The sequence below is a fragment of the Triturus cristatus genome, chromosome 7, assembly GCF_964204655.1.
Source record: "Triturus cristatus chromosome 7, aTriCri1.1, whole genome shotgun sequence".
Taxonomy (NCBI): Eukaryota; Metazoa; Chordata; class Amphibia; order Caudata; family Salamandridae; genus Triturus; species Triturus cristatus.
This window is the reverse complement of record NC_140590.1, coordinates 713,093,085-713,108,331: the sequence shown is the minus strand read 5'-3', so window position 1 is coordinate 713,108,331 and position 15,247 is coordinate 713,093,085. Positions and strand designations below refer to the sequence as shown.

Below are 15,247 nucleotides of genomic sequence, written 5' to 3'. Positions count from 1 at the left end.
GTTCTACTAACAATACCAGATTTCTATCCACAATGCTATGCTTATGTCCTAAAGAAACACTACCAGATTTTTTACTGAGTGTGACACATTTAGGTTGCGATGGTAGATTGGTTGCTTTACGATTTTCTTAAAGCTGTACACCTTTTACCCTTGGTTCCAACTCTGTGAATGTGGATACTCAGCCCCTATCTTTGTCGTCATGTCTCTGCACTTTATATTGATGTGTTTCATTTGTCTTAACGTCCATTTATTTGTTGTGACATGTGATTCCCCTTTTTTGCATCATAAATTCTATTACTACCTTTTGGTCCAGACCTACTTTTAGAGGATCCTTGGCTCATGCTTAATCCACCAAGTACTGTTGTGGTCCGCAGTCCTACTAAATAGGGTGAGTCCTGTGAACTTTGCTGCTGCTATTTATAACGTGTTTCACATACGTGAATAGTCACTTTAGTTTACTTTGATGGTACACCACTTAATAATTGCGTTCTATGACGCCTATGCATCAGTAATCACCACTGATCCTTATTAATTTGACTTAGATGAGTCACCTCGAAGGCTGTTTTTTCGTTTTTCATTTACCTATTGCCTGTTGATATGTCTAGTTTAAATCTAACTATGATCAATATAACCTACCGTCCTTTTATTACAGGTAGCACCAGACCACGACAGGTATTTTAGTTAAGTGATATTGTTTCACATTCAAACTTGTTGTGATTGAGAGACTTACAATACCATATAGTTCTCCTCTTTTTTAGATAGTTATCATAGGTCCTGAAGAATCGCGAGTGTATGAGCTCCGAGCGAGAAACATGTTGACCATTGAACACTAATTTTAAGCACTCTAATTAGAGACATTACACTCTACTGAGTGCCACTTACACTTTTTTAATCAGGGAAGGAGACCTTTAGAATAAAATTGGATTCCTATATTGGTACTATCAACCCTGTTTTAAAATCACTTTTTCACATCTACATCAACCAGGCCCCCATACCCACACTTCACCAAACGGCTGTTGGATTGAAGAACTCCGATAAAGTGCCCCTTTTTAGGGAGCCCGTTAGGCATTGCACCGCCGGCCCGACGAGGAGCAGCCCAGATGATGAAGCATGACACCTGAAAGGGTGTGTGAGGGCATTAATATCCAACAAAAGGGTTACCAACTTCATACACAATGTGCATGTAGTCTAATCCAGCCTTCTTGTTGATTCACCATTTTTCTCCTTCATTTGAGGAACAGCAGGTAAAACTCTTCTTGGTTATCCGACTGCAAAGACATCTCACACCCACTGTTAATACATTGCGGCTGAAGTCAGCGGCTTCAGGTGGTTTTCTAAAACAGATCTCTGTGCGGGGTACCACCAACTCATGCTTGCCCCAGAATCTAGAACGATCACTACATTTTCCCCCCATGTAGGTTTATGGAGGTAAAAGAACCTCAGCTTCGGCGTGTCGAGTGAGGCAGATGTTTTTCAACACACAATCGGGGGGGTTCTGGCTGGCCTCACATGTGTCATAAATGTCCTGGATGACATTCTGGTCCATGCTCTGACACTTCAGAATCATTTTGACAGTTTAAGAGCCACTTTTCAAATGCTAAAGGACAATGGTCTCACGTTCCGCAAGGAGAAATGTGCATTTCTTCAAAAGGAGATAGCATTCTTCCGATACCGCTTCTCAGAGGAAGGAGCCATGCCAGATCCCGCAAAGGTCCACGCCATCCAATCTGCACCGGCGTCCACCACTGTCATCAGAATGCACATTTTTTTTTTTTTATAGATGGTTAAGTACTGTGGATGTCTCATCCAGAACTTGACAGCCTTCACTGCCCTGCTTCTAGAATAGACCAAAGGCAATGCCCTGTGGAATTGGGGTCTTCATCAGGAAGAAACTTTCCTGGTCACCAAATGAACCCTGTCTGCAGACACCACGTTGGTTTATTTGGACCCCAGCCAGTAGTCAGAATTGCCAGTGAATACCAGCCCCACTGGCTTGTGGGCTGTATTGTCACAGAGACAATCCAATAGTGAATGGACCCGTGTAGCGTTCGCCAGTCGTGCCTTGGCTGAAAACAAGCAGCACTATTCCCATGTTGAAAAGGAGACAATTGTGATGCATTGGGGGTCCTGCCATTTTCATATTTACTTGTACAGCCAACCCTTCACAGTTCATACGGACCAACAGCCACTGGTCCTTCTTTTCTCTGGATCCTCATCTAAACCGTCTCCAAGAATCGAGAAATTGATTCTTCAACTTCAGGCATGCTGTTTCTCTGTAGTATATTGGCACGGATCACAAAATCCTGCTGATTACCTATCCAGGCATGCGAGGCCCGCCACGGTGGAAGAGGAGTCAGATGCTGAAGAAGTGGAGGAATACTTTTGAATGGTGGTGGAATGATCCAGGCCGCTCCACATCTTCCTTGCGGAACTTGTTAAGGCCACTACCGCAGATCAATGCCTTCAACAGGCCATTTCCGCAGTAGAGTCTGGACATTGGTACACCCTCACTCAATAGGCGTCCCATTGTACAGAGGAAGCGAGATTGACCCTAACATCCCTTCACAATATTCGTCTTGAGCTAGCTATTACTCCGGAAGCGTGTTTAATGAGAGGTCCCCGATTGGTAATCCTGAGAACCATGCAACAGGTGGTTGATCTCGCTCAACAGCCTACTAGGGGGTCATCAGGACATATTGCAATGCAAAATATGGTTCCCAAATCTGGATGATATAGTGGAGCGTACTGTTCGGCAGTGCCCGCTGTGTCAAGCTGCTGGACTGGAGGAATCTTCAGCACCCATCATCAATTAGACCCTACCACCTATCCCTTGGCACAGAGCCATGGCTGACTTCAGAAGTCCACAAGATGGCAAACATATGCTGATCGTCATAGACTAGTTTCAAAATATCCTGAAGTTGAGATTGAGTCCACAGCCAGCCAAACAATTCCCCGTCTGGATAAGGTGATGGCCACACATGGGTTATTGAGTGAGCTCCGAACAGATAATGGTCCCCCATTCTCTAGTCAGAAGTTTGCTGAATTCTTACAATCCTATGGCATCCGTCACAGGCGAATCACGCAACGCTGGCCTCAAGCCAATGGGAAGGCTGAAAGATTTATGCTGACTTTAAACAAAATCCTTAGAATTGCCCTGGCAAATGGACAGAACATGGAATGTGCTCTCTGCGCTTTTCTGAGAGAATATCGGCTCACACCACATGCTACGACTAAGGTGAGCCCCAGTGCTCTCTATATGAATTAGACCATGAATGATACCATTCCCCACGTGGAAGAACCTTCAGCCTTAAAGAACCAAGTGGATGAAGTGATGGGTCAGCGCCAGGCCCAGAACGACAACATCTCTCGAACAAGATGTGCCATGAGGCGAGTCATCCATGTTGGCGAAATGGTGCTAGTCAAGAACCGACATCCCCAGAGGAAATTCCTGCTGCCATTTGAGGTTGATCCCCTGGAGGGTAACCTCTGTAAACGGAACTATAATAACTTCCTAGAGGGAAGATGATACTGTCACGAGGATTTTTTTTTTTTATTAACAGATTTTATTGACTTTTCATAGACAATCAAAACATGCATTACAACCATCCTGCAGTGCAGTACACCAAAGTTCATCTTGGCATAATGAGCAATACAATCTGTCAATGTTAATCAAGAAGGAAACAAACAACAATCAAACTATTCCCGCCCCCTCATATGTCAATGCATTACATCACCTTGCTGAATCCAGGGTTGCATATGAGAAAGGGGAAGATGATAAGTCATAATAAAAAGTCGCGGGTCAGGGGGGCAACCAGCCCTGTGGACGACTCAGGTCTGAGGCATGTGATGGAAGGTATTCAACACATAGCGGGCCCCCGGTGCAATGTATATAGTTCATTTGGGTGACTCCACTGGGGAGGCCACTAGCGAAGCCAGCTCTAGGTTGGTCAGGCTGTCCACTAATGCACCCAGGCTCTGACTCCCTATATATTCCCCATGACTCTGTGCTTCGCTAAGAAGTACCCTCCCCTCACAACTCGCCCATTTTACCATCTCACTCTTCCAAGTGGTCAGCCTCGGACCCCTCATTGTCTTCCGATTACGCGCTATTTCACGCTTAGCAATAATATATGCTACATCTTGGATCCTCCCCGTTAACTGTGCAGGGTGGGGAACCAACTGAGGAGACTGTGAAGTCACGAGGAATGTGTCCTTTTTCAAGCTCTACCATCACCCAGCAACTGGTTTGGCTGATCAATCTCCCACATCCAATCGGGATGTGTTAGCACCTGAAGAGGATTACTCAGTGGCTGGATGTCCAGGGAACAAAGTCTCATCTCCCTTGTTGACTTCCTCTCAAGAGGATCATGAACATTCAGTGCCTGTGATAGGGCGAAGGACAGCTCCTGAGGTCTGTCGGCCACAAGAAAGAACTGGAAGCGGAATTGAACTCTCTGGCGCACGAGACTAGGAGACACCACCTCTGCCTGTGTCCTGTGAAGTGTTCCCGTTTGAAAGACTTTCTGTTAAACTGATTTAATGCACAGACGCTGGATTCCAGTTAATGTTGTGTCTCATCACCAGGTTTTTTTCCTTTTCTTTTTCTCTCTCTTTTTCTCTCGCGCTCTCTCTTTTTTCTCACTTTTCTCTCACATCTCTGAGTTGTTTGATTGTGAAATGCCATGCACTTTTTTCTCACTGTGCATCGTTCTTGTATTACTCAAATATTTTATGTTTTGAAGTCTGGGTAAAGAAGGAATGTTATGTTTGGATTTGGACCACTCCACAGTGAAGAACCACGTAGGGGTGTTCATGACGTGGACCCTATGCAGAGAATTAAAGTAGTCATGGCTGTGGCATCATAGCCAAACGTAATAAAAGGGTCCGGGACTGGACCTCATGGTCCTGAGGTCAGTTTACAACTATGACCAGTCTGCGTCCTTCATTCGAGCAGCGCTGCACAGCATACGATCACTATATAAGCCACACAACAAACACCTTGGGTATTCCTGGAGGGGGTGACAGGATCTGAGCATCTTCCTCTCCGCTTGGATGGCAGAGTAACTGGAGTGACCCTTGGAGGAACTGTCCTTGTGAATGAAGCTGTGCTTCCAGCTTTACCTGCTTCGATGACATAAAAAGCTGCTCTGACTGTCACAGTGCTTTTACAAGATGAAGTAATGAAAGACAAAATCCTAAAAGGTGCGAGATGTAGAAGGAAGAACTAGCTTAACAGTAGTCCACTCTATTTTCCCCATGCCTCTCAAACTACAGAGAGATGTAGAAGGGAGCTAATTATTCTCAGAAGAAGATTCGAAGCTAGTTCCATGCAAGCAAAGATATTGTTACCAGCTAAGTTTAGCGAGATTGTGGAGGCAAGAGATACCTTTTCTGGACGTTGGAAGATGCCCGTAGCCTGCTGGGCCTGTTGCAGAAGGGTAGTGCACCCACCCTTTCATGGTTCTGCTTGGATTGATTACACTCTTTGGGGGACTGTTGGTAACACAGATGTTGAGAGACAAAGGCAATATCCCTGAAGTGCAACTGTCCATTTTATACTGACTTGGGTGCTGAAAAGACATGCTATACAATACCTGTAATGAAATGACTGCTGCTTACAAACATTTAGAGCTGTATAAGGCCAAGCAAACAATTGTAAACTATGTCGATGTTTCGTCAACTATTAGCGTAATGCGTATTTGGGGAGGATCACAAACTTGACATATCGCTATTGACTTTTTCCCTTTAGACTATGCACTTTGCTCTTTAAATATACCCTCCCTTTATCGGGAGGTTGGCATCAGATCCTAACTTTGGGTGGATGTGACAACCTCTCGATTCAGACCACTAGCCATTTACCTTTGTTTTGCTCTTTATTTCAAGACGCCGTTTCTTGGTGTTGTTATTGCAGAAGGCTAATGTGAGACAGCACAAGAAAGGGCTACTTTTTTGCAGTCTTTAGGATCCCCTGAAATTTGCTTTGCGTTGCTTAATTCTATAAAAGCAGCGTTTTATACTAGGAGGAGATTTGAGTCTTAATTAAGATTGTGCTCATCTTTTGTGCTCCGGTAACAACTTTAATTCCTATCTTTTGTCCAAAATCAAATCTAGCTACTTGAATATTTCTGTCCTGAATTACATAATTTGCTATGGGCTATACATCGAAATTTTATTAAGATACTGTTGTACAAATATTAGAACAGTGTTTATGTTTTTTTAGATAGGGTGTGTTTATATGAATTTGTAGGAGATGTAATGTGGATTTTTAACTGATGTTTTATACTTTTCTTGTACTTTTATGGCTTTCTGCTGAATAAAGTTTATTTTGACTGACTGCCTGCTGCTAATGAATCCACGACCCTGGCGCAACGTGTCCCAGTGTCTAGAACTGCTTACGCCATGCACTCATGGCCTCCTGCCCACCCTCTTTTACCCATCACCTGCCTCATCCTTCAGTTTCCCCTTCCAGACCTGAGCTTTCCTTTTCTCCTCCAAGGGGTAGTGACCACGTAAGTGTTGGTGCACTGCAAAGGTCTTGGAATCGTTTTGAAGGAACTACAGGATTGTGATGATTTGAGGGTCTGGTGTGGCTCAGAATGTCGAAATCTTTTTTTCATTTTGTTGTACTTCGGGCCCCTGAGAACAGACATTACCTGCTGAGTCTTACGTGGCATGGCTGTTGCTATACGAGTACTGTTCTGTTTCTCTCCCTTAAATCTTAAAAGGTACAAGTTATTAGAAGAAGACTATCAGCAAGAGTAGTGATGTGCTGGAAGGGTGCACAAACTTAGTTATTCTACATTCCTCGGCACAATAACTGAATTAACACACAACCCTTGAAGGAAGGGCGTGAGTGAGAGAGCGTACAGACCTGTGCAGAGAGAGCGTTCTTGTGAATCTTCTTATAGATGAGGGCTGGACAGATGAAGCAGATGAGGCTTCCCATAGTGGCACCAGTCAGGCCCAGGATGGTCTCCACTGCAGGAGTAAGGGGAGAAAATAAAATCTCAGCAGCTGCCACTAAACACCATTTCCTGGAGCATCGTTTAAAACACGTCAAATAAATAAAAATACATTTAAGCTTATACAGAAATACAGAAATGAATTCAGCATTGTGAGGTCACATAGTATTCAGACACCTCAGCAGCAGAACGTAAGGAAGGCTTAAACTAGTCCCATAGCTCCAATCTATCCACCTTTCAGAAAGGACTATTTGCTATGTAAGTGGAGCACAGAAAATATTAAAGCACACCATTGTTTAAACTCATATGTCCTGTACAGTTACTCATTACAGACTCGACAACTGTTGCGCAGATGACTTCCGCACTCGCAGCACACACTTACCATTGGGGATAAGGATTCCACCTAACATGGTCCCAAACACCACAACCAGAGTGAGGACTTTGAATCTCAGCGGCGGCATGTATCCACCTGCCGCAAAAGTGCCATCCTTCTGCTGTGGGAAAAGCAAAGACAGAACAATCAGGGAACTGCTTAGCTCGCATCTACAAAGCAGGTACAGGGGACACAAGGGACACGTGCTGCACCTGCCATTGCCGTGCTGTTCTTGAATGTGAGTGCACAGAGCCTTCCTTGCAGTCCATGTGAAACTACAGAAATTGCCTATTTTGAGCATGCATCCGGATGTATACACTTATGTATACCAGAGTCTCAATACACACCTATTAACAAAAAGAGTGCAGGCTGAGTCAAACTTTCCATTGACATGGCTACATTTTTATTCATTAATCTGTGGTGAACAATGCCTTAATCACTACCATCACCACCACTTGCTGTGGCCCAAACAGGGAAACCCATCTGAGCCTCTTGCGGATCCCACTGGTGGTCCAACCAACAGATTAAAAAACAACCACCAGATTATAAAAAAAAAACGAGATTAAGTGCTTTATCGTGGTCATTTACTCTGAAGTAAAATAGCTCCACATTGTTTAAAATGTTATCAGCTGTTAAGATAAGGTGGTACCACATTCAGGAAGACAATGCCATGAAGAGAAAACTGGATTTACCGAGGGCTTAAACAATGTATTAGTGTAAGATCAGGAGTGAGTGGGTTCCGCACTCCCAGAGCGGCACTCGTGAATGGTTGCCTGAATACAGTGAAGTGCAATATGTAGAATTTTATTACATTCTCACCTTTTCGAGGCCATAAGATTGTGGGCATAGAAACTTCGCCACACAAGTCAAAAATCAAAAAATCACGCCTGAAGACCCCTGCAAAGCTTTAACGTCCCTTTCAGCGACCAAAACAGAGTGCGCAATCAACTCTTCAAGACAAGATCTGCTGTGTTCTGATATAATTAGTGCTTCCTGGTCCGATACAAGTAAAGCAACTTGTGGAGGTCGCACTTATGTTTTCAGAACAATACATTACTAGTAAACTCTCAATCAAACATTAGCAAAGCTAGTAGGTCTCGCATTGGCTTGTTTTGTCATGGCTTTTGTAAAATTGTATTTTTGAGGAACTGCCCGGCCCTCGTTAATATGAAAAATAAACATTGGCTAAAAGCAAAACTTTTTGGGAGTCTCACAAAACACATTTTGACATAGTAACCGTAGTATTGAAGTGAACTACTTTGTGTGGATGTGCTCTTTGTGAAACAGCAGAATGCCATCACTAACATTGAAGGTAGCCAATAGCTGAAGGAGGCTGGCCCACTGCCCCATGCTATATACAGTGGGAGATAGAAAAATGTGAATGACACAACCACAGACGACGGGATGAACATGGCTGGCAGAAAGGCCCTGTAAGTATAAAATATAACATTTTAGGAAAGTTAAAAGATCTTGTCTAACGTGAGAAGTGAAACGTTTTTAACATCGGTCAAAAAAAGACTAATGGGGCAGAGAACAAAAAAAATATTGGTGAGGCAAGTGGTAACCTACTTAGCATACATGAAAGGAACGCAAAGCAATTTTGAAGGGGTTTGCAGGTGCAAACAAGTCCCCAGCTGGTAATTAAGTATCTCTGCTCCTACATTAGATACATTTCTGCAATATACCAGTCTACACAGAATTTGTCAAGGGGCCAAGTTTTGCCCACTTGGTGGGAAATTACATTTCTTGTCTTTTTTTGTATACTGTTAAAAATAGCTTCATCAAATTGAGTTATCCGTTTTAGGCAAAATACAGAGCAGAGCACCATCACCATCCCAGTACAGGCCACATAAGTGCAGCTACAATCATAGAAACTGTGCTCAGCAATCAGATCCTCTCTAGTGTGTGGGTAGTTCTATGCTCACCATCAAAGAAATAGTGTACATTTTACGTCTTTGAGCTAAATTCACAGGGCCATCTATCTTATTTCAACTCCACATATTATAATGTTTTTTTAATAATGAAACCACAGATTCACATTAACAACTTGCAACACATTTATAGGAATGGAACGTTATGCAAATTAATTTAAAATAAGAACAATATACATATATAAGAGCAATATACATATGCTGAAAAATCAGGGGGGGGGAAATACTAGGATCCCACTAATACTAACATTTAGAAAACGTTAACCAGGTCCTGCTTTTGTTAAAAATTAGAAAAAAGTGATTTGATACTATTTGCTGCAACTCAGAATCCCACGATTAATGAGGACTCCCTTAGCAATAATCACACACTCACAACTTAAAGTAACATCAAGCCCTGATCATACATTGTGTTGTATTTTTCAAATTAGACAACCTGGAATAAACTTAACAATACCCTTCACCAACAATCCGAATTGAAAGCCGTTTTAATGAAGATTGCCTATATAGTCATGCTAAAAAACTTTCCTCCAAGAACCTCTAATTGTAGTACATATATTTCAGCAGGTGATAGCTTGCTTGGCACCGTTGATAAAAATCCCTAAATCCCTATGACTAAACACGTGCTGAGAGCCTCGTTGGTGCACTAAGTCTAAAATTAAAAAAAGAAGGGTCTACGAAATTTCTTTTGCATTAGTTCTTGTCCACAGAAAACAATATGGTCATTTGATTCAGTGCGTGTTCGCCTGGTCGAATGATTCGGTCCCCATAGAGGATATCTTTCAAGTTCCAGTTGTCTCAAGCACTAATTGCTTCCAGATACCACTGAGAAGTTCAAACGTATCTTAAGTTTATGACTGGATTGGAAGTTGCCCACAACACTTCACTTCGAAATATATAAGACAAGGGCGACTCCTAGTTTAGTAATGTAGCAAAATGAGAAAAAGAATGCTCTCTGGCATGAAGCACACTTATCTCCTAGTTTGTATTCTGCTCCTAAAACGTTCAAGACTTCTCCATAAACTTTACTTTCCTGTGTACTGTGTGCCTGTTTCAATGTTAACGAAAATCTAGTTCTTGAAAATTAAAGATTGCCCCCTCTACGCCAAAAGTCTGTTCCTTGGAAATCAACCACCTCCATGATCATACATGAGTTACAGCACCTCAAAGGGGCGTTAAAACAAGGTCTGTAAGTATAGACACATTGTTCCTCAAGGGATTCCTTATTACAGCTCAGTACACAAGCTTAACTCACACTAATCTTGCTTACAGTCTGGCCGCTTCGACTTTAGTTAGGTGATCAAACTTGCTGAAATGTTCGTCATATGCAAGATAAACGATATTTCGAACCAAATCGTCACAGGTCCAGTTTTGAAACGTTTTCCTGCATTAGCCTAGCTAAAGTCAATAGAAGTAAGAGTTAATGATATTCTATAAACTGGCCAGCGCCCGACAAATAAGAGGTGCATATCTTAGTCTGTAAAAAAGATGTGTGGCTTTTATTGGGACACAGCCAGTAAAAGAGTAGTGTACCTTAGAAACAAAGCGAGGATTATATACAAACTGAGGCATATAAAACTCACCGCTTGGAGCGTAAGAGCGTGACTGTTGAATCTCAAGGAAAAGAATGGAGGACTTTTCCCATATTACAACCCAGTCTGAATCTGCCCCATGAGGGGATTCAACTTACCTGCTGCTCGAAGAGAAGTGTGTTCAGTGCCTGTCTGCATGGCAGGATCATCATTGGAAAGCCCACTGCAACAGACATCATGAATCCCACGCGAATCATTTCCGTCACCAGATTGAAAGGGAAGTTCATCAGCACATTACCAGCAATGGCTTCAGTGAAGCTGACATAGCCGAAGAAGCCCACCTGACCCATGCAGGGAGACAAGAGACACAAATGAAAACCCAACTTCCACCTTTTCAGAAAGATACAGTAAAACACCCCATCTTCCCCACCTTGCTGGCCCTTACGCCCAATCGGAGAGCTGCATTGGAGAGCATTTTCATAAGTGACTAGGAATTTCCAGAGCTTGCCGAGTCATGTTGTACTACGGGTTAGTTCTCCAGTGATTAGGTGGCCTAGATGCTGAAAGTAAGCACTGAGGGGCAGACTAGCCACAGGACAGGAGTGTCTTATGTTTTTGGCCGTGTTGGGATTTTAAAGTGCTAGCAAGAGACAGTGTACATTCAGGAAGCAATGGAGGGAGAGAAACAGAGGTGCGGGTGGGTGACTAAGTGAGAGAGATTTGTGGACAGCATGGTTTTAGGATGGCTGTTATTTCAGGTAGTTTGTTTTTTCCTTCACGTGTTATGTTTCACTAATACTATTTAGTAGTCATTGCACTGAGAGTGAGAGTCATAGCTGGTTATGCTTTTCAGATAGTAGACAGACAGAGGTTACAACTTCCACGGCAGAGGTACTCTATCCTGCCTTCCCATGGGCCACAAGCCTGCTCTGGCCGGTGAAAAACAGCTATGCTGGGGCTTTGGCAATAAGAGAGCAATGGCAGGCCCCTTTCTTCCTCCCCATCTGCCCCACCCAGGAGGTACTTCTGGAAGGCTTCCCTGCTCTCTCTCGAGTGCCCAATGCCATTACACAAGTTTGTTGGCTGCTGGTGGTAACGACATGCCAATGAGAGAATGTCTCAGTGTAGATCCTTAAAGGGCAATGCCTGAATCTTGCCTTGTCAATTACTGAGTTTCTTGAAAGGGAGAATAAGGGTATGCGGACTTGCAGATATGCCTCGCTTTGCCAGATCTTCACGGTTCTCATTTCCGCTGTTCTAATAAAGAAGATGGGCGTCTCGAAGCTAAAAGTGCATCCCTTAGAGACTACCTCCTTCAGGACATGAGTAACAGAACCTGACAGGGGTCGTAAAACAAGGTCTGCTAGGAGAGACAAATCGTTCCTAAAGGGATACCCAAGAACACAAGCTTAACTTACTCGCGCCGCTCTGGATTACAGTCTGCCCCTTTTACTGTAGTCAGGGGACAACCTTGTGCGTGGTATGCAAGATAAAACAAAAACCAAACCGAATATCATATTAACGTTCACTTTCCAGGCAATACTTAAAGCTAGTCTGCACACTCACAGAGGGCCCCGCATAGAACTTGCAGCCTCTAAACACAAATCACTACATCCCCGGGGCCCATGAGATCGCATAAACAAAAAGTGTTTCACATCACAAGCCTTCACGGCTGCCCACACAGTTATCTTATAATGTGTGATTTATCGCCCTTGCATAGTTCCAGCTCTGTGTCCTAAAGTGCCCTGAAAATAGGTTTGTCTTGCATGCCACACCAGTTCAGTGCCACATGAAAAACAAGGGGAGATAATGGTGCTAGCAACTGAGGGCACTAGGCAGGAAGGCACTTCCGCTAACTGTGTGGAATAGGTGAGAGACAAAAGCCATCACCCACAAAATCAAATCACCTCATTACCTAGTCTCCACAACAAAAATAAGCAGAAACCCCCAAGAATACATGAAAAACAGCTGACGAAGCATGTGTGTGCACAAAATGTGTCTTTGGAATATAAATACTCCTTTGGATTGTAGGTCAAGGACGTAAAACATGTGAGAACCACGCGCTAGGCCACCCAAACTGCAAAGCAAGAAATGTTAACGGGGGAAGAGGCACGTAAGCTATCCATCCAGAAGATCCGGGGCTATGTCATTTTTGGCAATCCAGCCCACAGCCAGGTCCAAAACACATCCCTGCTCATCCAGCATGCGGTCACTATTGTCATAAATCCACTTTTTATCTGCGACTTCATACTGGTGTGTTGAGGTGTTTCAATGCACTCATCATTGCCAAGTAATGGAAATTAAGCACAGATTGCCCAGGATCACACACACTCTAATCAAGTCAGAAATAGAACCTAGGTTCACTGATTTCAAAGGCGACAGTTTAGCAGGAGGACTCAATACTCGGCTTGTGACACAATTACAGGATTGTGACAAAGAATTAACTAGGTCCACCCTTTGAAGGATGAGAGTTTTTCTATTTCCATGACTACCAAACCACACTTCATTTATCTGCACTAATTCTTAGTATGTAAAGTTGCTGCACGAGGGCCATGGGCCTTGTGCAGACAGCAGTGTGGCCCCTATACAGTGCTTGTCAGCGGTGCAGCAGATTCCTTTACAAAGGGTTGTCTACAATGGTCATGTAGGGGTTATAATGGAGTAAAGGTCAGGGGCAAGGCTATGGCTCAAGAATGAACACTGTCTTGTGTGAATCACTGGGACTACCACTTGGGGAACCACAACTGTATTACTAACATGGGGAAAGTAGGCGGAAGCTTACCGTGACATAGAAGGTGGTCACTACATTCAACGACGATGCGAAAATGGAGCTCATTACGCTGACGGAAGGCTCGTCCAGGCTGTCGTAGGTCGGCAAAACTTGGCTGAGGAAAACCAGGATTAGGCTGAGAAGTTAATGCAACATTTCCCTGCCTCGCTTCAAGTTTCAAGCGCACAGTGTGTCACACTGACACAGACAGACACATTCAGGCTCCTTTCATCGTGGACACCGGTTACCTTCCAATAACAACGCTGAACTTTATATAGAGCTCACCAAGGTAGCCTTGGCACTTTACACTGTATACAAATACTGCTCGCAAATTTAGAAAGGTACCTTTCATTCACCTCCATTTTCTCATTATGTATTGAGTTAGTAACTTCCAATCAAGGTCAGAAAGTAAAGAAAGATAACATATTGCGAACAAGTGCCTTCATGAGGACCAACCTTTCCTATTCTTTGTGTGCCAATGGAGTGTAGCCCTTTGCCCTGTCAGCCCTTCTCATCGAGCACTTTTCTCCAAGGATATGTTTTAGTCTTACAGCTGTTTACATACTATATTATAGTTTCCACATAACCCCTTTTCACCAGGAGCCCATCCTAATGTATTCCAGGAGTTGTTGTTCCTTCGTGTCCATTTAACCATTGGCCTAAAGAAGCAGAATACAACGGTTTGTAAATGAAAAGCCAGGACTGCAACCGGACAGAGCCATCTGGGAATCCTACAAACACTGTTTGTGTGCTGTGCCAACATTTCCAAAATGTCCCTTGTGCTACCAAGATACTTAGGGAATGGGAGGCGATGCAGGCGGTTGCATCGGCCTTCGCCCCAGTCCTCATCTCTAACCTAGAGTTCACGCTCTATGCATGCAGAGAGTTATTAGGACCATCTGGTGAGATAGATGTAAAGTACCTCAGTGGGCTGAACGCTCACTGAAGAGATCGGTGTGAGAAATGCAGCTGCGGGTTTGATCGTGGATCGATGCCCTCGAGGACTCCTCCATCACTGGCTACCTGCCCTCAAGATCAGGTTTATCAAAATAAATAAGGCTTTGATACACCTCTTGGACTTCTTCCTATTTACTCTATCGCCCTTCCTTCTAGATGTGCGGCACGGCTTCTAGACGCAACGCGTTCTCCTAGCTTGCCAGCAGCACCTCACCGCCATCTGTAGCTCAGCCTGGCAGCTATGTCACAGCTTGCTTAGAACACGGGGGTGGGAGTGCCACGTCTGCAGAGAAAGAATGTTCAGGACCTGGAAAGGGGGTGCGATTTACACAGAGGGGTACAGTTGACATATGAAAAAATGCACCAAGTACGGCTCTCTTCCAATGGTAAGAATGTGGGAAATATCAACAGGAAGATTTAAAATACCTAAATCTCTAAAAAGAGATATAAAAATGTAGACATTTACACAGAGCTTTAAGTGGGCCGGGTCCTGCCGGTGCAGTTCTAAAAAGCAGGTGCTGAGACGGGTCCCTATCGGGCTCCACATTTTGGCCCTCACCCTCAGGATGGAGAAAAAAATCCTAACACTGTAGCAGAACCACTGCTCACTGCCTTTGACGTAACTTCAAACGAGACTCGTTCTAGTTCTTTCACAGTCTCATCATTTCAGAACGGAAGCATTTTTAATGTCCTATACAAGGAAGCCGTAGTTGTTGCTTATTTAC

The 15,247-nt window shown here is 43.7% G+C and overlaps 1 protein-coding gene across 3 annotated transcripts in view; it reads right to left on the bottom strand.

Annotated features, from left to right (window-relative positions):
* The window catches only part of SLC38A10 (solute carrier family 38 member 10), a 399,402-nt gene that overhangs the window by 246,952 nt on the left and 137,203 nt on the right, over positions 1-15,247 (bottom strand). For all 3 annotated transcript variants that reach the window (XM_085617390.1, XM_085617392.1, XM_085617391.1), the window contains exons 7-10: positions 13,578-13,680; positions 10,954-11,136; positions 7,345-7,456; positions 6,872-6,978 (exon numbers count right to left, since the gene is read on the bottom strand). In XM_085617390.1, the coding sequence (XP_085473516.1) occupies positions 6,872-6,978; positions 7,345-7,456; positions 10,954-11,136; positions 13,578-13,680 (505 nt within the window). The remainder of the gene's footprint in view (positions 1-6,871; positions 6,979-7,344; positions 7,457-10,953; positions 11,137-13,577; positions 13,681-15,247) is intronic.